General features: G+C 39.0%; 2 protein-coding genes and 1 long non-coding RNA gene across 5 annotated transcripts; 2 read left to right on the forward strand and 1 right to left on the reverse strand.

The window, feature by feature from the left end:
* Positions 1 to 1289: 1289 nt before the first annotated feature.
* On the reverse strand, positions 1290 to 8650 carry LOC137286294 (cystatin-B-like). Its single transcript, XM_067818067.1, has 3 exons — positions 8427 to 8650; positions 6708 to 6809; positions 1290 to 3563 (listed from the first exon to the last, which is right to left on the reverse strand). Exons 1-3 carry the CDS (start codon positions 8496 to 8498, stop codon positions 3432 to 3434), a joined length of 306 nt encoding a protein of 101 aa, XP_067674168.1. The 5' UTR covers positions 8499 to 8650; the 3' UTR covers positions 1290 to 3431.
* LOC137286293 (uncharacterized) lies at positions 8519 to 15904 on the forward strand. Of its 3 annotated transcripts, none has more exons than XM_067818064.1 (4): positions 8519 to 8770; positions 10612 to 10775; positions 11534 to 11727; positions 14375 to 15904. In XM_067818064.1, the coding sequence occupies exons 2-4, from the start codon at positions 10625 to 10627 to the stop codon at positions 14924 to 14926; spliced, it is 897 nt and encodes a 298-aa protein (XP_067674165.1). In that variant the 5' UTR covers positions 8519 to 8770; positions 10612 to 10624; the 3' UTR covers positions 14927 to 15904. The 3 variants fall into 3 exon arrangements, with proteins under 3 accessions (XP_067674165.1, XP_067674167.1, XP_067674166.1); XM_067818066.1 differs by having other exon boundaries at positions 8618 to 8770; positions 10612 to 10718; XM_067818065.1 differs by having other exon boundaries at positions 8633 to 8770; positions 10619 to 10775.
* A 2236-nt stretch (positions 15905 to 18140) lies between these two features.
* On the forward strand, positions 18141 to 22588 carry LOC137286743 (uncharacterized). The gene is made up of 3 exons (XR_010957001.1): positions 18141 to 18356; positions 20093 to 20194; positions 21783 to 22588. It is a non-coding gene; the product is annotated as an uncharacterized lncRNA (long non-coding RNA).
* Positions 22589 to 27696: the final 5108 nt, after the last annotated feature.

The raw sequence follows: 27696 nt of genomic DNA on the forward strand, positions 1-27696 counted from the left end.
ATGTTTGTGTGTTGCTTAATGCTACAGTCAGATATATGTAAATAATCCAAATGATCAAGACAATCTAGTGATCAACAGAATGAGCATGTTTGGGGCTGCTGAAAACTAATTCATACCTGGGTCTTCACAGGTATAGATGAGTCATACCAATGATAATGAGTGATGGACAGTTGTTGTAATGTGACTCTCCATTGAGCCAGACATGAGCATCTGGTTTCAAAGAGGAGACTAGCCAAAAGGTTATGGCATTAAAAACCCTGGTTTGATTCACTCCCATAGGTAAAATGCAAATCCCTTTTCTGGTGTCCTTCACGATGTTCCCAGAATATAACCAAAAGCTGTGAAAACATGTAGTCACTCTGGCGATAATATGCCAACAAAATAGACTCCCTTTCTGTTTGAACAGTCTGATGGGATGAGAAAAGTTAATACTGAGTATGGACAGACATGGGTGGGTTTTGAGTCGGGAGAGGGAAATTGTAGTTATAACCTGGATCTTGTTGTCCTCTCACTTAACAGCAAAGAGGGCCAAAGAACCTGATGACACACAGTGAACTAAACACCCTAAATCGCACCTGTAGTGTTAGCCCCCAATGCTGAAAACTTGTGTATTTGATGCACAAATTATCTCAAATATGCTGTGAACTAAAAAGCTTACATCATTGTTGATGCAATACTACTGGGCCCAAAGCTCAGATTATCTAAGCTTGTTTTTCGCAGATGTTTAAAACTTAGTTTATTGTTTGCCAAATAACTGCTCAGTACTGATTTAATTTCTGATAAAGTTCCATACTGAAGTTGACTCCCAAAAACATGTCCACGACTCCCTCTCATGACACCAGGGAGTCATAATGACTCCCAAATTTCATGTCTAGGGCAAACACTGCACCTGGGGTACAATACACCACCAGTCTACAACAGACAAGCAGTCCTTTGTTACTACACTACATACTGAAAGACCCAACAGGGATGAGTAATTATCACTATAATGCAGCTCTCTGTTCAAGGTATAATTCAGTTTTATTGTTAGGGGCGTATACGTCTATACTCAAGGAAACAAACAATGAAATACATATTAAAAGTACAATTGTTCCTTCTCATCCTTTGTAAGCTCTGTGTTGCACTGTAGGTTAAAATCTTAAAATAATTGAAGGAACACAGCAGTGAAGGCACCTTCCCTTATATGCTTTCTTCTGTGAAATGAGATTTCAGTATTTTTCTTACTTCAGAATTTGTTAATAACTGACCAGAAAAAAACAACTTACCTCACACATCACCACAAACACATCTTTGTTAGCATGAATAATAGTTTATTTGTTTGTATACAAGACATAAATATCAGACAAGACCACAACCATGACCATTATTTCATCTAAGGTCCTGCATAAACATTCAGTTCCATATGTCCAGAACATCCATATTTCCAGGACAGACATGGCAGAATGGTGTGAGATGATGGTGACACATGCCTGTGTAAATAAATCTTTCATCATATGTCTGTCTTGCCACTTCATGCTGACCTGATGATGAATCCAAATACTTAATGCCAACATGTGAATCTAAGTAGCAGTAAGATTAAATGACCAAAGTTGAACCCTAAGACATGGATGTCAGGGGAAACCAACCAACTTATCAAAAATACTGTGAGGATTCCTCTATATCATCTTTCACAAATCAAATATGTATCAGCTGTGATGAAACTGCCTTTATGTTTGTTTAGGATCTTCCACACCCAAAATACTGGTTAAAGAAAGTTCATATGCATTGCAAAATTGGGGTGCTACAAATAAACCAGACATGATTGCACAAACATTCAAGAATTTCATGCATGAACATGAATTTCCGACGCTGTATGCCTTGAATTTTAAATTTTCACAATTAAATATGAGAAACAGTTTTCACATTCTCAACAGCAGCTCACATCAATTCGTAATTTCAGCCAAGTTAACAATGTCAGTGTGTTTGGTTTATCCACCATGCATAAACAGTATTCCAGTATACAGCTTAAAGTAGAAGGAATTTCCAAAGTGATGCAGGTCACAGATACTATGTAAGCAAGATGCACTACATGTATATATATTTATTCCTCCAACATCTCTAAAGCTATTCATATCTTTTGATACACCTGTCCCTGCCAAACTAAAAAACAGCATGAGAGTGGGTGGGTGCAAAAAATAACAAGAGAATAGTTTTTCATTGTGTATCTTATTTCATGCAATCTAAAAGACTCCAGAACAGGCCTTATATTAGCGTATATGCTGATTGAGTCTCTTTGCTTTAGAACTATTTATAAAAAAAACAGAAAAATCTGGCTAACCTGGGATCTTTTTCATGAGAGTGCAAGTTTTGTTTTTGTTTCACACCGTAGCACAAATTTCCACAGATGCAGGTGAAACTGAGATAAGGCATTTTTCCATATTTCAGATAAAAATTAAGGGTGTGCGGGAGACAGGGAAATACAGGAAAACATATGAATAACTTAAGAGGATCACATATGTTGCTCTCCAACAGATATGCAGAAGCATAAAAAAGAAATAAAATAGAATATGGCAGGATACAAAATGAGCATTCAGACACTGCTGAACAGCAACAAATATAGTAGTCATAATTCTAAAAACATGAAATATTTTAACATCAATATGGCATCCCAAAGGGAAGAAAAACGGCAGACAAGAAATTTGTGCTGAGCGGAAGTGCATGGATGTGCATACATTTGTTTATCCAAGTAAGGAGGAAGTATTTCTGATCTCGGGGAGAAATCTTGAGTTACAGTGTACAAAAGTATCCTGTCCTCGTATTATTTTTTCTGTCGTGTACTTACAGTAAGTGATATAGCACCATCATTGCAGCTGTAGAGCTGGACTTCATGAAACAATAACATATCAGGACAACAGTTTGAATTAATTACTTTCTAAATATTTCACAAAATGCATGGGATTTTTAAACTAGAGTAATCATGATGAAATCAATGTTTCAACTGAAGTTCAATATACATGTATAAACATGATTTGCAAAGAGATCAAATCCCCAAAATATCCAACTTACTCAGATTCCAAGGTAGATAACAAAATAAAAACTAACTAAGAGCAAAAATAGATATTGATATGAATTCTAAGCAATTATATAAAGATCCTTTAAATATCTAAAGTTGCTGTTGATCTAAATTATAGAGATTGATCATTCTTAATATGATATCGATGACTTATTTGAGAAATAACTCCAAAAGAAAAAACTGGTCATGTGACTGGTGAGTTTCACATTATGCTTTGATTACTCATCAGTAACAATGTTCTTAACACAATCTTTGAGTAGCCCATGAAGTATCATAAAAATACTTCTTATCAACAATCATTAGTAATTATTCCCATGAATAATACTTCTGTTTATAGATCATTCTAGCTAGCACTAAGAATATCAACTTGGGACAATCACTAGTTGCTGAAATAACTCAGTTCCGACTCTGCTGTGTGTCCTGCCTCATATGCATCCAAGGAGGCTGGGTTTTGAGTGTAGGGGAGGGGAACGAAAATCCTCAGATGATAGTGTTCATCACCAACATCCACCTGGAAAACACAATATATGACAATAATGATGATAATGATGATACTTGTACAAGGGAATTATTCATACACATGGAGCTGTTTCAACAAAACCTTGTAGGACTGATACGTAACACAGAAGCTTGTATAAGGCAGTTTCCCGTCAGAGTTGTGTCCTTTGCTAAATACTGTGAGCATATTACTGGCAAACAAGGATAAGTTGGGCACTGACATGACAACTGACCCATATTAGCATGTATGAGTGCTGCCCACTGGCGCTTGCCATTGTGAGCAAAGGTGGAGTCCTAGAGTGAGGCTTGTGCAACTATGCCTTAATTTAATCATCATCCACTGCACATGCATTAGCCAGCATCTGTTCGCCTTCTCGTAAATGCCCTCTCTGTGCCAGTCCAACTTATTCTTGTTTGCCAGTAATAGTGTTTTACAGTTTACTGAATACACTCCACCAAATAAATCTAGGACAAACATATATGGAGAATACTAACCTATGTCCTATGTAATACCATAATTATGAAACGAGTGAAAGGTTTGGTATCTTATGAGCAAAAGCGAGTGAGATACCAGTACCATTCACGAGTTTCATAAATGTGGTGTTACATGGGGTTCAGTATATTATATATTACTCACCCAACATTATCAAAATAATATCAAGAAAATTCTCTCCTTAAAATTTAACGAGGGTGGTGACTCTCAGCTTTCCGTGAGTCAAGCAAGGACTAATATTATTGCGACAGAGGCATTAGCATTGTGATATCATAAGTTTGACGTCACACATACAGCACCATGCAATGTTATTACACAATGTGTAATAACTTTGTATATTATTAAACAGTGATATCTTCAATGGGTGAGTAACTGTAATAAAGCTTTATATGCAGATGGAAAGTACACAAGTGTTTGGAGTTTTGATAATCATAATTACAATGTCATTATATTTTTCTGTAGTTTGATGAAATCTATATGAGTCAGTTTTGCTTAAATCAAATTTGACAAATTTATGCATGACTATACACATGATACATGTGAATGAAAACACAATAGTTGGTTGGTTAGTTGTTTAAAAGCCACACTCAGCAATATTCCATGTATTTAGTAGCAGTCTGATCATAAATGAGTCTGGTCCAGACAATCGAGTGATCAAAAGCATGAACACTGAATCTTAAAAATTGTGATGCAGTGACATGTGTTGACCAAGTCAACAAACCTGACCATCCAATCCTGTAGCCGCCTCTTACAACAAGCACGGGTTGTTGAAGATAAAATCTAATCTAGGTGTTCATGGCTGAAATCTCAACAAAAAGAGTGAGGCCGAGTATGTTCATTTATCCCTAATGTTTGGCTTCTTTATAGAGGATACTAAATGGCGTTCCATGTAACACCACTTTTATTAAACAAGTTAATAATATGATACAAAATCTTTCATGAGTTCAATAAAAATGATATTTCATGGAAGTGAGGTTTGTACTCTGCTTATTACTCTCTCCAACATAAACTGATAGAAACTGAGGTGAAATGGCCTCAGTGTGATGACTCTCAGCCTTCTGTGAGTCAAGCAAGGTCTACTGCCATTGAGACAGCAGCATTAGCACTGTGACGTCACAAGTATGAACCATAATGTCATAAGTCTAGCGGAATTATACTAGTGTAATATTGCAGTAAAAATTATTACACTGCAGCATCTTTATTACTCACCCGTTGAAGATATCACTGTTTAATAATTTTACAAAGTTATTACCCATAGAGTAATAACATCGTGTGATGCCGTACTTATGACGTCAAAGTGTTTCACAATGATAATACCTCTGTCACAATAGTATCAGAACATGCTTGAGTGTCACCAACACTCGTTGAATTCTTAGGAAAGAAGTATTTTGCTAATGATGGGTGAGTAATAAATAAAATACTAAACTATGTCCTGTGTAACACCATATTTATGAAACTTGTGAATGGTATCGGTATGTAACTCATTTTCGCTCGTTAATACCAAACCATTCACTCTTTTGATAATTATGGTATTACATTGGACATATTTAGTGTTCTCTATGTTTAACACTACATTCTGCATTTCCTCACCAATATTCCAGCTACATGACAAGGAAACAGTCAAACCAGCAGTGGATTTTGATCAACATAATTGGGTTACAAAGAGAAGCATGAATAAGGACCAAGCACTATTGATCCATGCTTCTTAATCTCGGCTAGCAAGTGAATGAATACTGATTTCCACCACAATCAGCAATATTCACAAAATACCACAGGGCTGTAGATAACCAACAGGGGCAGGGGGACAGCTGCTCCCTACCCCTGGATTTTTTTTTTACAGGTTACTTTTTGTACACCAAAGTATTGATATATCACTATTTTGAGTGTCTATACCCACACTGCAACCCTGAAATGCATTCCTAAATTAATGACTCCAAGATTGCAGGCAGTCCATTTGGCAGATGATCGGTACCAGAATGATACACCTAATTACATATGATTACAACAACCAGTAGTAAATAAAATAAGGAATCCAGGGCAATGACATGGACTACCTGGAACTCTATAAACTACAATACTTAATAATAATTAGCAAACAAAAGACTTAATTAGAAAAAAGGTTTGCATTCAAACCATATGAATCCAAAATATTAAACAAACCTGAAAACTATCACATATATTTATGATTATGATTTCATGTGCAATGTCTGGACTGTCAACTGAATTTTATAATACGTCTATTGTATATATAGATTTACTTGTGCCACTAAACGTATGATTGGAAGGAAACTTTAGGTTAGGGTTAGACTCCAACACAAACATTCCAGGGAACATGGCCCGGACCCCCTAGAACCTCGGGTGCTTCTTGGCGTTGATAGTGCCCCATATTAAGAAAAGTTAACTACAGCCCTGTACCAGTGCCTTGAGCTAGTGACGAGGTTACGTGCACTATATAAATATCCTTTACTAATGTTAATATATATTCCATGTAGTGAACAGGAGGTTTTAAAGTGTACACTGTATTCTCCAATATGAATGAACTTTCACACTGCAGTCAGTGGTGTTACAGTTGTATCATGGGAGCTTGTGAATCATCTAGCCTCGTCCCAACAAACCAGTGTCTGACATAATAAGCAACATAGTAACAGCAGTTACCATAATTACCTTAATAAAGTAGTTGGTTCCTGCTACCACTTGTGTTCGGTAACTTATGGCCGTGTATGTTGTAAATGTTTTCTTTGTTTGACTTTCCAAGTCCGATTTGACCTGAAAACAGATTACATGAACATGTTGAAGAATTGCCACATACACATAAATGATACACCTCGATTGTATTCAACTGGCAGTGGTTGATACTGTGAGCACCTTCCACTGTCATCAGGTAACTATCACTGAGATGGAATAATCATAACAGATTATATAGAGACCTCACTGATACATCTATACTGTATACACCAGTGTTACGGATAGATGTTGTGAACACCTACTGTCGTTAGGTAACAATCACTGATAGATTCATTCTCATCAAAGATAATGTTTCAACAGTAGTAGTGGTAGTTCAAAGCTGAGTTAGTATGTTCGTCATACCACTTTGTGACAGTCTAAGTAAACTTAGTCTCAGTTCGTTACACTTCACCACTGAGTCTAACAAAACCTAGTAGAAGGTGGTGTCAGGTAACCTTTGAGCCTCCAATGACCGGCCAATCAAATGCGAGACGGTTAAATAGATTTAAGCAATCGGACAACGGATACTATTTAGGGATCGGAGGGACTTTAGTTTCAATATATTCAGGCCACTGACACAGATCTCTCCACAAACAAAAATCCGCATATAACTTAGTTATTTGACCTCTGGTATATACACTTCGGGGTTTCTGTTGACATGGTTACCAATAGCTAATATTTCCACAAGATAACATCCTTGACTATTGCCAAAAACACCATTTTCAGTGACAGTTTACACACCGCTGTGATGGTTGTACATATGCCACGTGCATCACCTGGAAATGAGCGTACGCTAAACAGCATTTAGAATCGTTCGGGTACGAACCTTTTCTAGATCCAAGAGTTCAAAAGGTATGTGCAAATGTGCACTTTCACGATTCGGTAAGCTGTGTTCTGATTGGTCAATCTCAAAGGTTACCTGACGCGACCTCCCATAAGGTTTTGTTAGACTCAGTGGTGGAGTGGAGACTGCACTTTGTGACTGCAGCGTTTGCAGTGTTTCTATACTGGGTTTTCAAAAAAAAAAAAGCCCCCTCATTTAGAAGCCTGTGAGCTACTATTTGAAAAATGTTTCCAAATAGAAGCACATGAGCTTCTTTTAATTCCAAAGTGTGTCAAATGAGAGTAGCCTCCCTTTTCTACCATACAAATTGTGCACGTTATTTCTTCCTATATTTCACATGACCAACGTTGTCAACTACGATGATCCTTTGGTTGATGGAATCACTTGATCAAACCCCATAGTTCTCATGACCAAGTTTTAAAAAATTGAAAGTTTTCAAGAGTTATAGCTAAGGATACAGCAGCGCGCTTATTAGCAACCGCTCAGTGGTCCCCAGGTAGCGCGCCCGGTAAACTGCACTCTAGCCGAAAAGTTAGCGGCCCTGTACCAGTGTCTTCTTATAGTTGCGTGATCAATAGTTTAGGAACACGACGTTTAGCTAGCTGAACTACGTGATTGTGTGCGCTAAATAAATATCCTTTACTAATATTAGTTTATATTCGATGTAGTGAACAGAAGGTTGTGCAGTGTAAACTGCAAAAGTGGGCTTCCTTTCGGAAAACCCCTGTCGTATTATTGCCGAGTCTTGATGAGCGAGCACTGACCAGAAACTGTCAGCTTCAGTGCCTTCACTGCGGCAAATACTTTCCACTCACCTTATCACATAGATTCTGTTCATTCTCTGTAGCAACTTTTTCTTCCGATGCACCGCCACATTTTACCGACATTTTCGTTTTATCTGAGGCAGATCTTCTCACAACAACGAGCAACACCCAACCAAGGATGAACTAAAGCCGCGTTTGTTCTGATTTCCGTAATCAGCGTGGGGCGATTGTTTTGTTTCTTCACGTGATCAAGACTCATTCACGTGACAAGTCACATGATGGAGGAAATGACGTCGTGCCACACACACCACCGACAAATGCGATCAGAGTGTGTCGAATGAGATAAATCGTATGCGACGATATGTCATATCATTGACATTAAAGATCACAACGCAGTACGTATGCTTCATAGTTCATTCTTCATGTTGATGTGAGAAAACTGAATTTGAATGAGACACTGTCGTTTCAGACAGTCGACACTGCCACTGGTCTTGGCAAAATGGCAGTAATTTTATCTGCATGAACAGGAATAGATATAGAATGATTAAAACTGGTTGTCTGCTGCCCTTAATTAGTTTCCTAATTGATTTTCTTATTTCAGGGGTTAATGATATTCATTATATTCATATTATTACAACAGAGATATTGTAATTATTTAGCTAAAATCTAAGTTTAATTAAGAGTAGTGTTCCAGACTTCCACTACAGTAAAACATAGACTAAAAATGACTAAAGTCTTATGTCAGACTTGGGAATCATTTATAATTCATGGCTAAGGGGTGTTATGATGGCTTTCATGCACAAGCATGTACAATGTGAATGTTCCCCACTAAAAAGTATTAATGTATTACACACCACCTTCCCCCACCTCCAACCTCCCCCTCAACCCCATCCTTATGCACATAATCAATCATCCCACATCCACCCCTCTTTCCTTATTTTTTACATATTTTCATCAACATATTTATTAACAGATTTGCTGACACCCACCCCACGCCTACTCCTCTGTAGTTTATTTGTGCAAAATTGATGACCCCTCCCAGCTCCGCAGAACAAAATAAGTGACCCCACCTCCCAGACCCCATTGAAAGTCATCATCACCTGAGCCATAAATTATGAACAGTCCCTTAGGCTGCTAGTGGTATACTACTCATGTTAGATGTTCATTGTCAAGTTTTGTCTTCCTCCATCCAATGTCCTCCTTATCTCCATTATAATTCATTAGCTGTAGTTGTGTTATTAATAGACTGTTCTAATTAATAACCAAATACTGTGTTCTATGAAGAGCTGGATGTGTAGATTCCATAGTTTGATTACATGTTTGTTTACAGTTTTTGCACATATAATGGTCCAGTAGTGAGGTCAGTGTTTCATTTAACAACATGTATGTTCAATATGTTAATGTTACATTTAATTATTTTCCTGCTGAATTTCAATTTCTCTTGAGGTAAATAATGATATGTGTGTGTTTGATTGTTTTTCTATTATTTTACTGCTCAAGATTAACATAATCCACCATTACATTCCTTCAGAAACACTCATTCTCCTCACCTTCTATTTCATACAACTGTATCTGTTTGTAAGAGTAACACATGAATCTAGGTGCAGTAGGCTAGCATAGTGAATAAAGCGTTCACTTGCCATGCCAAAGACCTGTGTTCGATTCCCCTCATGGGTGCATGTGTCAAGCCCAATTCTGGTGTCCTGCACTGTGGTAAAAATGGTAAAAAACCCAAATCACTCACTCACTGCTCACTCAGAATCCCAAATATCCTTTCATTATGTGGTCTGACTGCCAAACACTAAATCACAAATACAACCTAGTACATCTTTGATGTTAAAGAAAATAATGTTATTTGCAGTTAAATTACTGAATACATGTTAATTTAAAGGATAGTGTTACACATGTCAGTATCTTTTTAAATGTTTAATCAGAATAGAAGTGAGCAAGTATGGTATTACGCTACTTTTAGTAATATTTCAGCAATATCACAGCAAGGCACAACAGAAGTGGACTTCACATACTGTGCCCATGAGGGGAATCAAACCTGCTTCTTAGGTGTGACAAGTGGATGCCTTAACCACTAGGCTACCCCGATTAAAGTTTCATAAGTTTATTAACCATGTTAGTTTAGTGAATTATTAACCATATCTTTTAATCAAAGACAAAGTTTGTTACTTGAACCTAAATGGCTAACGATGAGGGATGAACATTATAGATATGCATCTTCATTCAGACATTAGGTGGACATGGCGTTCCGTGATGCCAGTAAGATCGAGGAACTCCTGGAACTGTACGAGGAAGAAGACCTCCTGTGGAACACCACCCATGAACACTACTACCGTAAGGACAAGCGTAGACAAGCTCTCAACAGGATTAGTGCCATGCTGGGTATTAATGGTGAGCTGGGGAGAGTGAGTGAGCGAGGGAGGGAATGAGCAAGTGAGTCAGTTGTGAGAGTGAATATAAATGTTTAAGTAAGTTGTGAATGAGTGAGTTTGGTTTTATGCCATGTTTAGCACTATTAAATCAATGTCAGAAAAAGAGACACCAAAATTATTTTCAGCACAAAAAAAGTGCATCAATATGATCAAAATCTTTAACACCCTCTGGGGCAATGGGGTAGCCTAGTGGTTAAAGTGTTTGCTCATCATGCCAAAGACCCAGGTTTGATTCCCACATGGGTAAATGTGAGAGGCACATTTCTGGCATCCCCCACCATGATATTGCTGGAATATTGCTAAAAGCAGTGTAAAACCAAACTCACTCTCACACCCTCTGATCCACAGACCAGTGACCCGTTACAACTGTCATGATCATTTGTATATCTGGCGACTCACTAGAAACCACACGACCTAGGTCATTGTAAAAAGCTGAGCTTATGCCTGCATTATCACAGTAAATGTTTCTCTACAAATGGTCATACAGTTTGTAATATGGATGTATGCTGTATTGGTACTTGCATATCTTTTGTTTGTCGTAAAACTTCTGTCATTTCAGTTTTAGAGTACTGGTGTTAATCTTTATGTTATAAACCCCATGAAATAATTCTGCAAATTTCCCAGGAGTAAGGAGCCTCAAAGTTTGCTTTTTAACAGATCTCATTTTTTAACTTGTCAAAATTTGCTCGGTTTGAAGTCCTAGCCTATTACTTCCAGCTGTTGAGATCAACAAGAAGATCACAAATCTGAGGACATACTACAGCAAAGAAGTGAACAAGATGAGGAGGTCAAAGGCCAAGGGTGCAAAGGGAGATGACTTGTTTGTGTCCAAGTGGGAGCACTTCAAGACCATGGACAGATTTCTGTACCCTTTCATACAGGGACGGAAACACATGGACCTGTCAGAGGAGGTGAGTTGATGTCATGTGGCAAGAGTTGACATCATGTAGAGTGATTTGATGTCATGCACAGTAGGCTAGGTGTTGTCTTGTATAGTGACCCATGAAGATCCATCCTTGTTAGAATTGATCATCAGTAACCCATGCATGTTGTGAGTGGCGACAAACGGGAATGGGTGGTCAGACCTGCTAACTTAGCTAACACATGTCATTGTATTCCAGTTGTGTAGGTCGATGCTCATGCTGTTTTTCACTGGAGAGTTTGGTCCTGACAGTGATGAGTGATGCATCAAATTTAACTCAGTCAATCAGTCAATCTTGTAGAGTGAGTTAATGTCATGTATAGTGAGTTGATGTCTTGTAGAGTGAGTTGATGTCATGTAGAGTGAGTTGACGTCATGTACAATAGGTGAGTTGATGTCTTGTAGAGTGAGTGAGTTGGCGTCATGTAGAGTGAGTTGATGTCATGTACAATAGGTGAGTTGATGTCTTGTAGGGTGAGTGAGTTGATGTCGTGTAGAGGAGATGAATTAATATGTAGAGCAGGTTTGTCATGTAGCATGACTTGATGTCATGTGGACTAGGTGACATGATATGATGTAGAGTAGGTGACTTGATGGCTTGTAGAGTGGGTTTATTTAATCATGACAAGATGGCATGTATACTGACTTGATGTCCTGTAGAGTGGGTTTATTTAATCATGACAAGATGGCATGTATACTGACTTGATGTCCTGTAGAGTGGGTTTATTTAATCATGACAAGATGGCATGTATACAGACTTGATGTCCTGTAGAGTGGGTTTATTTAATCATGACAAGATGGCATGTATACAGACTTGATGTCCTGTAGAGTGGGTTTATTTAATCATGACAAGATGGCATGTATACAGACTTGATGTCCTGTAGAGTGGGTTTATTTAATCATGACAAGATGGCATGTATACAGACTTGATGTCCTGTAGAGTGGGTTTATTTAATCATGACAAGATGGCATGTATACAGACTTGATGTCCTGTAGAGTGGGTTTATTTAATCATGACAAGATGGCATGTATACTGACTTGATGTCCTGTAGAGTGGGTTTATTTAATCATGACAAGATGGCATGTATACAGACTTGATGTCCTGTAGAGTGGGTTTATTTAATCATGACAAGATGGCATGTATACAGACTTGATGTCCTGTAGAGTGGGTTTATTTAATCATGACAAGATGGCATGTATACAGACTTGATGTCCTGTAGAGTGGGTTTATTTAATCATGACAAGATGGCATGTATACAGACTTGATGTCCTGTAGAGTGGGTTTATTTAATCATGACAAGATGGCATGTATACAGACTTGATGTCCTGTAGAGTGGGTTTATTTAATCATGACAAGATGGCATGTATACTGACTTGATGTCCTGTAGAGTGGGTTTATTTAATCATGACAAGATGGCATGTATACAGACTTGATGTCCTGTAGAGTGGGTTTATTTAATCATGACAAGATGGCATGTATACTGACTTGATGTCCTGTAGAGTGGGTTTATTTAATCATGACAAGATGGCATGTATACAGACTTGATGTCCTGTAGAGTGGGTTTATTTAATCATGACAAGATGGCATGTATACAGACTTGATGTCCTGTAGAGTGGGTTTATTTAATCATGACAAGATGGCATGTATACTGACTTGATGTCCTGTAGAGTGGGTTTATTTAATCATGACAAGATGGCATGTATACTGACTTGATGTCCTGTAGAGTGGGTTTATTTAATCATGACAAGATGGCATGTATACTGACTTGATGTCCTGTAGAGTGGGTTTATTTAATCATGACAAGATGGCATGTATACTGACTTGATGTCCTGTAGAGTGGGTTTATTTAATCATGACAAGATGGCATGTATACTGACTTGATGTCCTGTAGAGTGGGTTTATTTAATCATGACAAGATGGCATGTATACAGACTTGATGTCCTGTAGAGTGGGTTTATTTAATCATGACAAGATGGCATGTATACAGACTTGATGTCCTGTAGAGTGGGTACATCCTAGATGTCATGCACAGTAGGTGTGTTGATGTCATGTTGAGTGACTTGATGTCATGTAGAATTGGTTTATGTCATGTAGAGTAGGTGAGTTCATGCTTTGTAGAGTGAGTTCATATCATGTAGTGTAGGCTGATGTCATGAAGAGTCAGTTGATGTAATGTAGAGTGGGTTGATGTCTTATAGAGTGGGTTGATGTCATGAAGAGCGGCCGGATATCATGAAGAGTGGGTTGATGTCATGAAGAGCGGGTTGATGTCATGAAGAGTGAGTTGATGTTGTGTAGAGTGAGTGGATATCATGTAGAGTGGGTTGATGTCATGAAGAGTAGGTTGATGTCTTGGAGAGTGAATTGATGTCCTGTAGGGTGAGTTGATGTCTTGTAGAATGGCTTGATGTCATGAAGAGTGAGTGGATATCATGTAGAGTGGGTTGATGTCATGAAGAGTGGGTTAATTTCTTGTAGAGTGGGTTGATGTCATGAGGAGTGGGTTGATGTCTTGTAGGGTGAACTGATGACCTGTAGAGTGAGTTGATGTATTCTAGAGTGTGTTGATGTCTTGTCACCAAAATAGGTTTCTTACCTTGTACCCATATGCCGAATCGAGCATTTGTTTTTCCAGGATGACTCTGGTGATTTAGAGGATGAGACAGCAACCAATGGGTACCAGTCTCTGAAACTGGAGAGTCCTGATGCTCCACAACAGGATGACACCACAAGCAGCCCCAGGAATCTAAGGAAGAGACGCTGTGTGGATGAAGGGACAGAGGAATCACCCAGAACTCATGTATACAACAGAGACAGACCCCACCAGACATCTCAAAAACACTCTGACCATCAAGGTCCATCAGACACTTTTGCTGACTCTACCTACTGTAACGAATCTTCTTCACAGAATATAGTTTCAGAAGATCGTGAAGATGTATTTGGCAGACATGTTTCACATGAACTTAGATTGATAACTGATCTGAAGACACGACAGCTGGTGAAGTTAAAAATACAGAATATATTATTCCAGGGCCAGTTTGGTTCACAGTCTGGTGCAGGCTCTAGCACTGATGCAGTAGACAACTCCTTTCAGGTGCTGCACCCTGTTGACGAGCACCAGAGACGGATAAGGGGAGATAACTTCCATGCACAAAATTTTGATGACCAGAATCCTGGCAATGAGTGAAGTGATCCAAATGGGTTGTGAGAATATTTGACAAACCATCAGCTCACATACTTGACAACAGTGTAGGAAAATTGAAATAACACACATTTTTCCATAGCCATTCCTGAATATAAGGTGTCTGTAGAGTCTACAAAGGCATGGTTGGCTCCCTAGGCATGGCAATCCAGCGTCCCAAGAACGCCATGACGGTTCAGTTACTGGTTCGCCTTGATAATGTTTCCGAGTATTTCAGCGGTCCCGGGGTAGAATAGGCCTTCAGCAACCCATGCTTGTTATAAAAGGCGACTATGCTTGTCGTAAGAGGCGACTAACGGGATCGGGTGGTTAGGCTCGCTGGCTTGGTTGACCCATGCCATCGGTTTCCAATCGATTATTTACAGACCACCGCCATATAGCTGGAATATTGCCGAGTGCGGCGTAAAACTAAACTCACTCACTCAGCATCAAAACCAACGCAAGACTTTCGCCAAAGCGGTAAATGTTTGAGACTCTACCCCCGGTTTTCTTCCAACATCAGGATGTGCAGTCATGTTCAAAAAGGTATTAAACCTCCTCACCCTTATGTTCAATATTTTCCCTAGTGTCAAGATTTTTACATTTACACTTTCTTCCAGTACATTACTAAACTACAAGAGATAGGGGTAGATATCCGAGTTGCAGTCTTACTGCTTCACCTTACCCTGAGTATGCCTGCATAAACAGATCTGAGATATTTTAATTCTAGACTGTGTCTGCTCTGGCATTTCAAAACCTGATTATCCTGTTTGAAAATATTAGCGGGTATAGAATAGAGCGTCCCGTCCCATATATTCAGTCAGATTCAAGCATGCATATCTTCTCGTGGTATGAGTGATGTTTTCTCCCCAAAGAGAGGCATGACCGGCTTGAAACAGCCATCAAGGGCTTCATTGTGTGCGCGTGTCTACATCAAGTTTGATTCCTTGTTTTGCATGTCCAAAATAAACACTTTAACTGGAATTTGGTATATACTTAGCTGATCTTTCAATTAAGGACACAGTGTGCGTGGATATCTCGATGTGTGCCTCCTGTCGCTTGACTTTTAAAAACAAAATCGACTAAGCCCGTTATGTTTATTCATAGGACGTCTCTGTGAAGAGCATTGACTCCGGCGGTCACGAGCATGTCTTTGTAAATTATTGTCAAATATTGGTGATACCAGCTGCTTGCGAAAGGATACGCGTGTCTTGCCCCCATCGCTGGCACCATTACAAACACGCAAAGCCAAATCGATTGTTCTGAAAAACACGGGACCATCTTGAGTATGTCCAAATAGGTATTTGTTTTATCATAATTTTTGTCAGTGGTCAGATTAATTAGGGACATGTCCTCTACGGACCTATCAAACCTTTTACAAACATTTTATTAAGCATGCTATACAGAGGGATGCTTTCGAGTGTTTTACGTAAAGGATAAGACACGACTCTGAGGTTTTTGGTACCAAATGTAAACCCGACTCAAATCAGTGATAGCAAGACCACGTTGTATCTATCATGAATAATGGTCATTTCAAAACATCATATCCGGTTAAATAACGACCATTTCAAAACTTTGGTTATGAAATGGTCGAAATTTAACCTGATGTGAGGTTTCGAAACTTGTACTTCTAAAAGTTGTTTAGAAGATTTAGAAATGATCAGTGCAAAGTCACAGCAGAGATCTACCTGATCCTGGGAGGAACATTCACTACTACATCACACTTATGTTGAGTATTTTCCCTTGTTTTTTTTAAGATTTTTACATTTACAGTTTCTCCTAGTGCATTACTAAACTACAGGAGAGTTGGGGTAGATATCTGAGATGAGCTCGTACTGATTCACCTTTCCCTGAGCATGCCTGCACCTGTGTACAATAAGACAGATCTGAGACAGTTTAAATCGTGTATATGTCTACTCTGGCATTTCAAAACCTGTTTATCTTGTTTGAAAATATACGCAGACCGTCCTCTACGGTCTGTTTATTCAGTCAAGTTCAACCATGCATATCTGCTATCGGTATTACACAAGGGCTATATATTATTTAGTGCTAAGACGCGGTTGGTGACAGTGTCTACCTTGATGGCAGTTTTTAGCATAACAAGCCCATGTGCAGTATGATATTTTCTCCCAAACGAGCGATATGACTGGCTTAAAAGCCGCCGAGGGCTTCATTGTGTGCGTACGTACGTACGTGCGTGCGCGCCTACATCCAATTTCATTTTTTTATTTTTCATGTCCAAATAAACAAACTTTCATTTGGTATATACTTACCTAATCTTTCAATTAAGGACACAGTGTGAGTGGATATCTCGATGTGTGCCTCTTGTCGTTTGACTTTTAAAAACTAAATCGACTAAGCCCTTTTTGTTGTTTATTGGAGTCTCTCTTAAGAGCAATGATTCTGGCTGCCACAAGCATGTGTTTATAAATTATTATCAGATACTGATAATACCAGTTGCTTGTGAAAGGGTACGCGTATCCAGTCCCATCGCTGGCACCATTACAAACACACGCAAAGCCAAGACATTTCTGAAAATCAAGGTGAAAAATCTTGTTTAAGTCAAAATAGGTATTTATCTTTGTCATCATTTTTGTCAGTGGCCTGATAAATCGGGACATGTCCTCTACGGGCCTATCAAACCCTTTACAGACATTGTGCTGAGCATGCGATATAGAGGGATGCTTTCGAATGTTCTACGTAAAGAACAAAACACGACACCGAGGTTTGGCTAGCAAATGTAGACCCAACTCCAATCGGAGCTAGTAAGACAAAGTTGTATTAATCATAAATAATGGTCATTTAAAAACCCCAAATTAGGTTAAATAACGACCATTTCGAAACCTGGGTTCATCCTTGATATATGTAGGGTATACGTTCGATAAGTCTCCATTATACCCTGGATGCATCTACGGGTCACAGAAAGTCACAGTCACAGTCTACCCGAGAGCTCAAGAGAGCAGAGATTTTTTCACAAAAATTTGTTGAAATGACATAAACGTTTTAAATATTCCATAATGACAGGTGTCTTCAGTAGGGATGGATTTAGTCAGGATGCTTACAGGATATTTGACCAACTCGGCATACATGAGCCTTCACACAAGGTCTGACACTGGCAGATCACTCACTTTTCTGAAATGTCATATTACATGTCGCATACGATTTATCTTATTCGACACGTTCTGGTTCCATTTGTCGGACGTATGGATGGCATGACGTCATTTCCTTCACCGGATGACGTGAGTCACGTGAAGCAAACAAAACAGGCGCTCCACGTTAATGGCTTTGGGCTCATAAGACGGTGATGTTTATTCTTGGTTGCGTGTTGTTAGTTCTTGTGAATATCTCTACCTCGGATGGTACGAAAAGGTCGCTTGCTGGTGGTTTATCCACATTAAAAACAGCCACAGCAACAGAACAACATCTATGTGATCAGGTGAGTGGAAAGTATTTTTCGCAGTGAGCGTGACAGCTGGCAGCTCTGCAAAGAGCTCGTCAACAGTCGGCAATATACTATAGAAACAGCGCGGTCACAAAGTGCTGTTGATACAATACTTCTTCAACTCACACTACTACTGCTGCTGCCACTACTACTACTGCTGCTGCTGCTACTGCTGCTGCTGCTACTGCTGCTGCTGCTGCTGCTACTACTACTACTACTGCTACTACTACTGCTGCTGCTACTGCTACTACTGCTGCTGCTGCTGCTACTACTGCTGCTGCTGCTACTACTGCCACTACTACTGCTACTACTACGGCTGCTGCTACTACTACTGCTACTGCTGCTACTACTACTACTGCTACTGCGCGGTCACAAAGTGCTGTTGATACAATACTTCAACTCACAATACTACTGCTACTACTAGTGCTGCTGCTACTGCTACTGCTGCTACTACTACTGCTGCTGCTGCTACTACTGCCACTACTACTGCTACTACTACGGCTGCTGCTACTACTACTGCTACTGCTGCTACTGCTACTACTGCTACTGCGCGGTCACAAAGTGCTGTTGATACAATACTTCAACTCACAATACTACTGCTACTACTAGTGCTGCTGCTACTGCTGCTGCTGCTACTACTACTGCTGCTGCTGCTACTGCTGCTGCTACTACTACTACTACTACTACTACTACTACTGAGCCTGTTGTATACAGTAACTCCCAATTTTACACATTTATTGTGCCCCGGTGCCCACTAAGACCCTGGTTAGAATGGTCTTTAGTAACCCATGCTTGTGGTAAGGTCAGGCACCTGACTTGGTTGGCACATGTCACCTTATCACAACTGCATAGATCGATGTTCATGATTTTGATCATACAACTGCCTGGTCCAGACTCGATAATTTACAGACCTCCGCCACATAGCTGGAATATTGCTGAGTACAGTCTAAAACTAAACTCACTCACACACTACATGTTTCACGGGGATATGACACACTGCATGTTGGGCATAGGGTGAACCTGCTGTCACTGTGACTGCAACAGGTTGGGCAATTAATATCGAAGTGCACATTCAACCGTCTTGACAGGATTTGTTTTATCCTTGCTCAAGGAAAAATGAATGATTAGTCCATGGACAGAAAGTAATGGGGGTTGGAGTAGCCTTAGTCTTGATCAAGGGTGTACTGAATGATAAGTCCATGAGCAAAAGGTAATGGGATTGGTAGGTGGAGCGTTAGCCTTGATCAAGGGTGTACTGGATAATAATTCATTCCACAGACAAAAAATGATGGGGAGTGTGTAGAGCTGGCTTTGATATGTTTTAAATGAAGAAATTATGTTGTTTTACACCAGCGACGTGTGCAGTTCTAGTAGAGTAGGCACTAAGTAGGATTTTAAACCCCCAAATTGAAAGTATTTCCTTGAAAATGTGATTTTGTTTAAAGAAAAAGGGAGTTACCTTTAACAGAAGAAAGTGTATATCCTGAAGTAGAGGTTGAACAGTATTCTGTCTGTGACAACACACCCATGCTGCCTTGTAACAATCTGTTCACGACTCGTGATATCTTGGATTTCTTGTGTATGTGTTTGCAATGAATATCTCAATTATTGTAGCCTGTTGACAATGGAAGGTGTTCACAATATCAACCACTGCCAGGTGAATACGGTATACCTTTATTAGTTAAATCTACATGGTGATTCTTCAACATGTTCATGTAATCTGTTTTCAGGTCAAATCGGACTTGGAAAGTCAAACAAGTAAAACATTTACAACATACAGGGCCATAAGTTACCGAACACAAGTGGTAGCAGGAATCAACTACTTTATTAAGGTAACCATGGTAACTACTGTCACTATGTTGCTCATCATGTCAAGCACTGGTTTGATGGGACGAGGCTAAATGATTCACATGCTCCCATGATATAGCTGGAACACTGCTGTCTGTTCATTGTATCAAATACTGGTTTGATGGGATGAGGCTAGATGATTTACATTCTCCCATGATATAGCTGGAACACTGCAGACTGTTCATTGTATCAACCACTGGTTTGTTGGGACCAGGCTAGATGATTCAAATGCTCCCTTGATATAGCTATAACACTGCTGACTGTTCATTGTATCAACCACTGGTTTGTTGGGACCAGGCTAGATGATTCACATTCTCCCATGATATAGCTGTAACACTGCTGACTGTGGTCGGAAAGATCATTCATACTGACTCAGAATCGTCTACTATTAGGTTCATGAGGACTTGTAAACTGAACATGGAGAGTACAAATTACACTGTTACAAAACCCACCCTTCACCACTTGGAATATTGCTGAGTGTGATGGAAAGCAGTATTCATTCACTTGGTAGCTGAGAGTGAAGAATCCTGGATCAAAGTATTTGGTCCTTGCACATGCTTGTCTTTGTAAGCCAATTATGTGGATCAAAATGATGTTTTGATTGTTTCATTGTCATGTAGCTGAAATATTGGGGAGGAAATGCAGAGTGTTGTGAAACAATAAACAAACCAGACATTAGGGATCAATAACCTCTGCCTCACTCAGTTCACTGAGTTTTCATTTCTTATGTCAAACATGAATTTCTCAAACTTCTTCGTCCCAGTCCAGAAATATTTTACTATTATGGTTATGGTTATTGAAGTTATTCAAGTCCAATCATTTGTATATGTTCTACGTATGTTTCAAGTCCAATCATTTGTATATGTTCTACGTATGTTTCAAGTCCAATCATTTGTATATGTTCTACGTAGGTTTCAAGTCCAATCATTTGTATATGTTCTACGTAGGTTTCAAGTCCAATCATTTGTATATGTTCTACGTAGGTTTCAAGTCCAATCATTTGTATATGTTCTACGTAGGTTTCAAGTCCAATCATTTGTATATGTTCTACGTAGGTTTCAAGTCCAATCATTTGTATATGTTCTACGTAGGTTTCAAGTCCAATCATTTGTATATGTTCTACGTAGGTTTCAAGTCCAATCATTTGTATATGTTCTACGTATGTTTCAAGTCCAATCATTTGTATATGTTCTACGTATGTTTCAAGTCCAATCATTTGTATATGTTCTACGTATGTTTCAAGTCCAATCATTTGCATATGTTCTACGTAGGTTTCAAGTCCAATCATTTGTATATGTTCTACGTAGGTTTCAAGTCCAATCATTTGTATATGTTCTACGTAGGTTTCAAGTCCAATCATTTGTATATGTTCTACGTATGTTTCAAGTCCAATCATTTGTATATGTTCTACGTATGTTTCAAGTCCAATCATTTGTATATGTTCTACGTATGTTGCATGAATTACTGGGATGTCATAAATCATCATTGTTTTGTTAGGAAAGCTCCATCATCATGATTTGTGCATTGTACAAATATCACCATAGTCATCATCGTGGTTGTCATTCTTTTCAGGTGGATGTTGGTAACGAATACTATCACCTGAGGATATTCGTCCCCCTTCCCTATACAGACAAACCACCCGTTTTGGGGGCATACAGGAACGGGCAAACAGAAGACTCGCCACTGACATATTTTGAATAGGTGACACTGTAAACTTCAGGCTAGAAAGATCTTACAGGTGTCACCACTTGATGTGAAACATGTTAATTTCGTTTGAAAAATATTCCTTCTTATTTTTCATCTACAATATAAATGTTGATAGTTTGTTGGTATTTAGTTAACATTTGTCAGTCTCATATTAATATCAACAGCCAGCCTTAGATATTTACGACGTGCTTATAAAATCACTTGGAATTTATATCAGTAGCTGTATCTTACTCATAGTTTGTTTCTATTTTGTTATCTCCCTTGACTATATTTTGAAATGATCTGCATGAAAAACATGTCTGCATTTCTGAAGTTGAAATAGATAAATGAAAGAGATATTGATTTGTCAGTATTTCAGTAATGAATTCAAACTTTTATCCTTGTGTGTTTCATGAACGGTCAAATATGCAGATATTCATCCCCATTCCCCATGCAGACAGACCACTCTCCCTAGTTGTATATCAGACAGGACACACAGCAGATTCGGAACTGAGTCATTCTGACAAGTCTCGGTAGTCAAAGTTGATATTCACAGTGCTGGCTAAACAGACCTATAATCACATATTGTCGATGGGAATAATTTTAAGCGATTATTGATTTGAAATATGTTTCAATGATAATGGGTTTTTTTTGCATGAACAATTTGATGAAATAAAGTTCCGTTTCACATACATGGGTACGTCTAACGTCATGGGTGGCTTCTAGATTATGTTCAGGACGTTGTTGTTGATGAGCAAGTTACGATATTGAATTTGGGTTTCATGCTTAGTACAATACTGAAGTATGTCCATGAGTATTAACATTGCTCAGGACACTTTTTCAAGAGGACGAAAACACTACATGTTGTATGTACTGTTAAACCCCGTTCGGAATAATCGCCGGCCCGGAGGCACAGCGCCGGTCGTTACCGCACCGGAACGGCAGTTTCAAATACATGTACCTGCAGTCTTTTTTCCAACTGGAATCCTTCCCTTGTTTTTTTCTTATTCTTTTTCTATTTTCCCATAATGATGTTCCTTGGGAACTGACTTCTCGAGATAGGCGAGATCTAGTGTTGTCATCTATGAATGTTGGCTTTCAAAATATAGCACGGTACTGAGGCTGCATCCAGATCTTCCTGTCGATAATGTTGACAAAAGTGTGCCCCAGGTAACACAATACCCCCGCACCCCAAGTATTCAGTGTGTTTGATCAAACTTGTAAAGAAATGAAAAGCATATGTATAGATGAACATTTGTTTAATTATAGTGTATGAAGGATTATTTTACAAGAAATTTACACATTTTCATGTCCTACAAAGTCTAAAGTACCGTTTAACTGATACTGAAAGACATGTGGTATCATCGTCTGAACTTTTGCTTACATCAACAAGGCTTTTTCTGCAAAATGTGGTGGTGATACGTTGAATCAGTAGTGAGTGTGACCACGATTAGCTTCAATACAAACACAAATACGTCCACTCATTGCTGACGGCTCCAAACGCTATTCGGCGCTAACGTTCACCTATACGTTTGTCAACACGCACCTGCCAACGTCAAACTCGCCTGGTCCATGTCAGTCGATGACGTCGGTTTAGAAGAGGCAGATGCACTCTATATATGGTGGTGTGGACATGCTCGAATACCACGTCTTAGTCGTTTTTACACTGTATGTTGACTGATACGATGTACCTAGTGTCATCGCTGTCGCTGACGTTGATGTCTCTCACATGAATTGTCCGGATGTGACTATCTCTTGGCCCGTCTGACGTATTGCCTGTTTGTCCAATCGTTACATCAGTCGCGTGACAGTTATTTAGGTGCCGCCGAAGCTTATGGCAATGAAGCTGCGTTTAGCTCTTTGTTTGGGCCATTCCAACAACAACTTAAGCATGGCGTTTTTTGTGTTCATTTCAACATTTTGTGTTGTTCACGTAGGCTGTTTTATACCGACAGTATGCTCATGCATTTCCTGTCACACCATTTATACCGACAGTATGCTCATGCATTTCCTGTCACACCATTTATACCGACAGTATGCTCATGCATTTCCTTTCACACCATTTATACCGACAGTATGCTCATGCATTTCCTGTCACACCAGAAAAAAGTAGGATTTGTTTTGACGTTTTTGCGATTCGTTAACATGTTTGGTCGTTTGTTCCCGGAAAGTATCTGTCTGTACGTGTATGACATGGCTCAATATTACTTTATTTTTTTGTGTGAATTTGTAATTATATTTTGCGGTATATAGTTTCTTTTGAGCACTAGTTTATATTACTGCCACACATGATAGCCAGACAGCGTAATTACTTATTACTGTAGTGCTAGGTATTGTTATTTAAATCACCAAATGATGAAATGTATAGCGACCAGCTTCTGCCTATTCATGACTGATCATGTTTCAGTTTCATTTTAGGCAAAGGTAATAATTGTTTGAAATATTGCATTCAGTCTCCTGTAATCATTGATTTTTAAAATCAATATTCACGTATGTCTGTGCATGCTGAAGGGCCCATATTTTCCTGATTCTGATTTAGTCTCATCGGGATTCCAGTGATAGTAATCAGTCAGGCTGCTTGGTTGAATTTAATTGACAGATACCAAACACAGCGTTTAAACAATTGTATATACAATGTGTTCACATCTTTATCGTTAAGGAGGTCTCTCGTCACGCCGATTACCCACATGGGCACAATGTTTGAAGCCGTTTTCTAGTGTCCCCCGCTGTGCTGGAATATTGCTAAGGGTGGCGTAAAAATAAACTCACTCACTTACTCACCCACATCATCCCCAATGATCATCCCCTGGAACCACTGAGGTGCAGTGATGGGGTGACTGTCCGCCTGCATTTGCAGTGATCGCGTGCTTGTTTTGGTGGCGAATGTAAGATCGGTGTTAAAAATCTAGTCACCATTTGCGAAACACGAATCGGAACAATATCGTTTAAGTATTAACATTTCATAAATGCACAGGTTCTGATGGTGATATATAGAAAGTTTCAAGTTGTTAGGTTAAACATGAAGAAAGCAATCGTCGATTATTGGCAGATGATATCTTTTCACGTAGACAAATACTGATTTTATTGCAAATATATTTCCATTTTTCCTTGAATGACAAAGAGAGTTTCACCAGGTGTCCCCAGTAGTATCGCCTCTGTGAAAAGAGGAATTCATTCAGATGAAAACTGAAGAAGTTATTGTACAAAAAGTAAACCTGATATTCAGTGGAGTGATCGCGGGAGTACAGTGAACACATAATTCAGTGGTCGGAAATTTGGAATATGCAGTGATCGGAAATTTCTGTACACTTTTTCTTAAAATTTGTCGGAAATATTAAATACGTAGGTTTTTCGATGTAACAATGTATATTTTCAGTCAGTTTCAGACCGAGCAACATGAATGATGAGGTTAGGTGTGGATATTGCCCTTCTATGATACAGTTGTCAATCACTGTGTGCAGAAACACGGAGATTTGAAAATAGCGACAATGACCATAACACTTAATAAAAACAAAGGCAACAATTCATATTTACCAAGCGTACACGTATGGCAATGTATATTTCAAGCCAACTTGAGGGTACTAAACAGACATTACACATCCGAAAAAAACACAAAATCTCTTGCCATAGTACCTTAAGCCACAGCTAATTCCCTAAGCAAGAAAGGATGCATCGCCAAAGTGTGAAAATTGTTTAGTGATGTCATTTGGTGGAAATATGTGTCATACTCAGACTTTCCATTAACATGCTCACAACTACTCACAGAGATTTGTTGTTGACCAACTGATCAGTGGTCACCACACAGACAAATATGTAGACACGAAGGGTTTCCACAATGTGGAGTACATACAATCAATCCGTGTATCATGTGAGACGTGGAACGAGAACAATTCGTAGTTTTTGTACTATTTTATATTCCCATATTCTCTGAATAATTTTCATAAGACGTATTCAGGGATATTTGTAGTTCCAAATATATTAATGGAATTACACGCCATTACCGGTGTTGTGGATTTAGTTTTGCGATATTCCAGCTATTTCCTATCGGGGGACACCACAAAAAGGGCTTCACACCTTGTACCCATATGTGAAATTGAACCCGATTGTTCGGCATGAAGAGGGAACGCTTTAACCCAACCGCCACAGTAATAGTGGCTAAAGGCTAAATTCACCCCTAAGTCTGCTAGCGTCATTAATGAAGGGCCAAGCTATTAGGAACGACAATTTTTAAAAGTTGTAAAATCTTCGTTTTTATCTCTCTCTCCCCCCCCCCCCCCCCCCCCCCGCCATTTAGTGTGTGTGTGTGTGTGTGTGTGTGTGTGAAATATAGTCGACGCCTCGTCTGTCCGTCCGTCCGTAATCATGTTGTTTTCGGAGCATAACTCTAAAACCATTCAATATTTTTAGACCAAAATTGATAGATACAGTAATCTCAAGCTATGGTTGTGCCTTTTTCAGATTTTTGGCATTTTTGTTGTTGTTGTTGTTGTTGTTTTTTCCATGGAACGTTTTGGTCTTAGTTTGGCTGTTTACGGGTTTTTGTAATTTATGATTATTTTAGTTTCCATGGAAACGTTTCGGTCTCAAAAGTGAGAGGTGTGTTTCGTTTCCGGAGCACAACTAAAAAACTTCCAAATATCTGTCAGTAAAACTTTCTAGATATGTGTAACAGACCCCAAAGTGGTGCCTTTTGCTATTTACCTGTTTTTGCGATTTATCACTTTCTGGGGTTTCATGGAAACAGTTCGGACTTTGTCTGAAAAAAGAGGGATGGGCTTCGTTTCCGGAGCATAACTAAAAAAAAATCTGAATATCTTTCAGCAAAACTTTCTAGATATGTGTGACAGACCCCAAAGTGGTGCCTTTTGCTATTTGCAGCTTTTTGTGATTTATCATTTTCTGTGTTTCCATGGAAATAGTGCGGACTGCGTCTCAAAATGAAGGAAAGGACCTGGTTTTCCGGAGCACAACTCGAAATCTATTTAATATCTTTCATCAAAACCTGGCAGATATTTGAGACAGACTACAAAGTAGTGCCTTGTGCTATTTACAAAGTTTTGGCATTTTTATTTTTTTCCGGTTTCCATGGAAACAATTCGGACTTATCTCAACATGGAGGGATTGGCTTCATTTCCACAGCACAACTCGAAAACCGTTTGGTATCTTTCATCAGATCTTGGCAGATATATGCGACAGATCTTGAAGTGGTGCCTTTAACTTTTTACAGATATATGGCATTTATAGTTTTCATGATTTCCATGGAAATAATTCAGACAGTCTAAAACACAATAAGTAAATGTCAGATGACTTATCGTTTCAAATATGTGAGGGCCGGGGGGATATGTCATCTTCTGATGACTCTTGTTGTTTCAAACAAATACAACTGGGTGTTTTACAAACCTTAACAGTATGGAAAAACATATTTAGTTCTTTAATGTGCGATACATTCTGTTTCAAATGACACACATTTTATTCAAACAGTCGACATGGAAATCCATTTGTTGACACTTGCTGAAAGGTGTCAGATCTAGACTAATGTTTTATCTAGGTTTGTATAAATTGAAAAGGAGCCCCGATGAGACCAGGGATTCTGAACCAGGTGAGATCTAGAGTGGATACATTTAGGACTTCAGCATTGCAGGGAGGCTAGGATGTAAGGAAAAGAATGTGGTTCAGGGACTGTGAGAGAGACTACGGTCAGACCATAGGCCTGGTCAAACTCAGCGGTAAGATGCTATCCGCTTTTATGTGAGTCAGGATGCTGTCGGTAGACTGGCAGAGATTTCAAGAATTCAAACTA

Source organism: Haliotis asinina, chromosome 6 (assembly GCF_037392515.1).
Source record: "Haliotis asinina isolate JCU_RB_2024 chromosome 6, JCU_Hal_asi_v2, whole genome shotgun sequence".
Classification (NCBI taxonomy): domain Eukaryota; kingdom Metazoa; phylum Mollusca; class Gastropoda; order Lepetellida; family Haliotidae; genus Haliotis; species Haliotis asinina.

Coding starts and splice junctions, on each gene's coding strand:
- LOC137286294 (XM_067818067.1), bottom strand. CDS start 8,498: ATGTCGGTAAAATGTGGCGGTGCATCGGAAGAAAAAGTTGCTACAGAG. Junction 6,810..8,426: donor AACAGAATCTATGTGATAAG/GTGAGTGGAAAG, acceptor ATCTGTTTTCAG/GTCAAATCGGACTTGGAAAG. Junction 3,564..6,707: donor GAACCAACTACTTTATTAAG/GTAATTATGGTA, acceptor TGTGTTTTCCAG/GTGGATGTTGGTGATGAACA.
- LOC137286293 (XM_067818064.1), top strand. CDS start 10,625: ATGGCGTTCCGTGATGCCAGTAAGATCGAGGAACTCCTGGAACTGTAC. Junction 10,776..11,533: donor TGCCATGCTGGGTATTAATG/GTGAGCTGGGGA, acceptor TATTACTTCCAG/CTGTTGAGATCAACAAGAAG. Junction 11,728..14,374: donor ACATGGACCTGTCAGAGGAG/GTGAGTTGATGT, acceptor TTGTTTTTCCAG/GATGACTCTGGTGATTTAGA.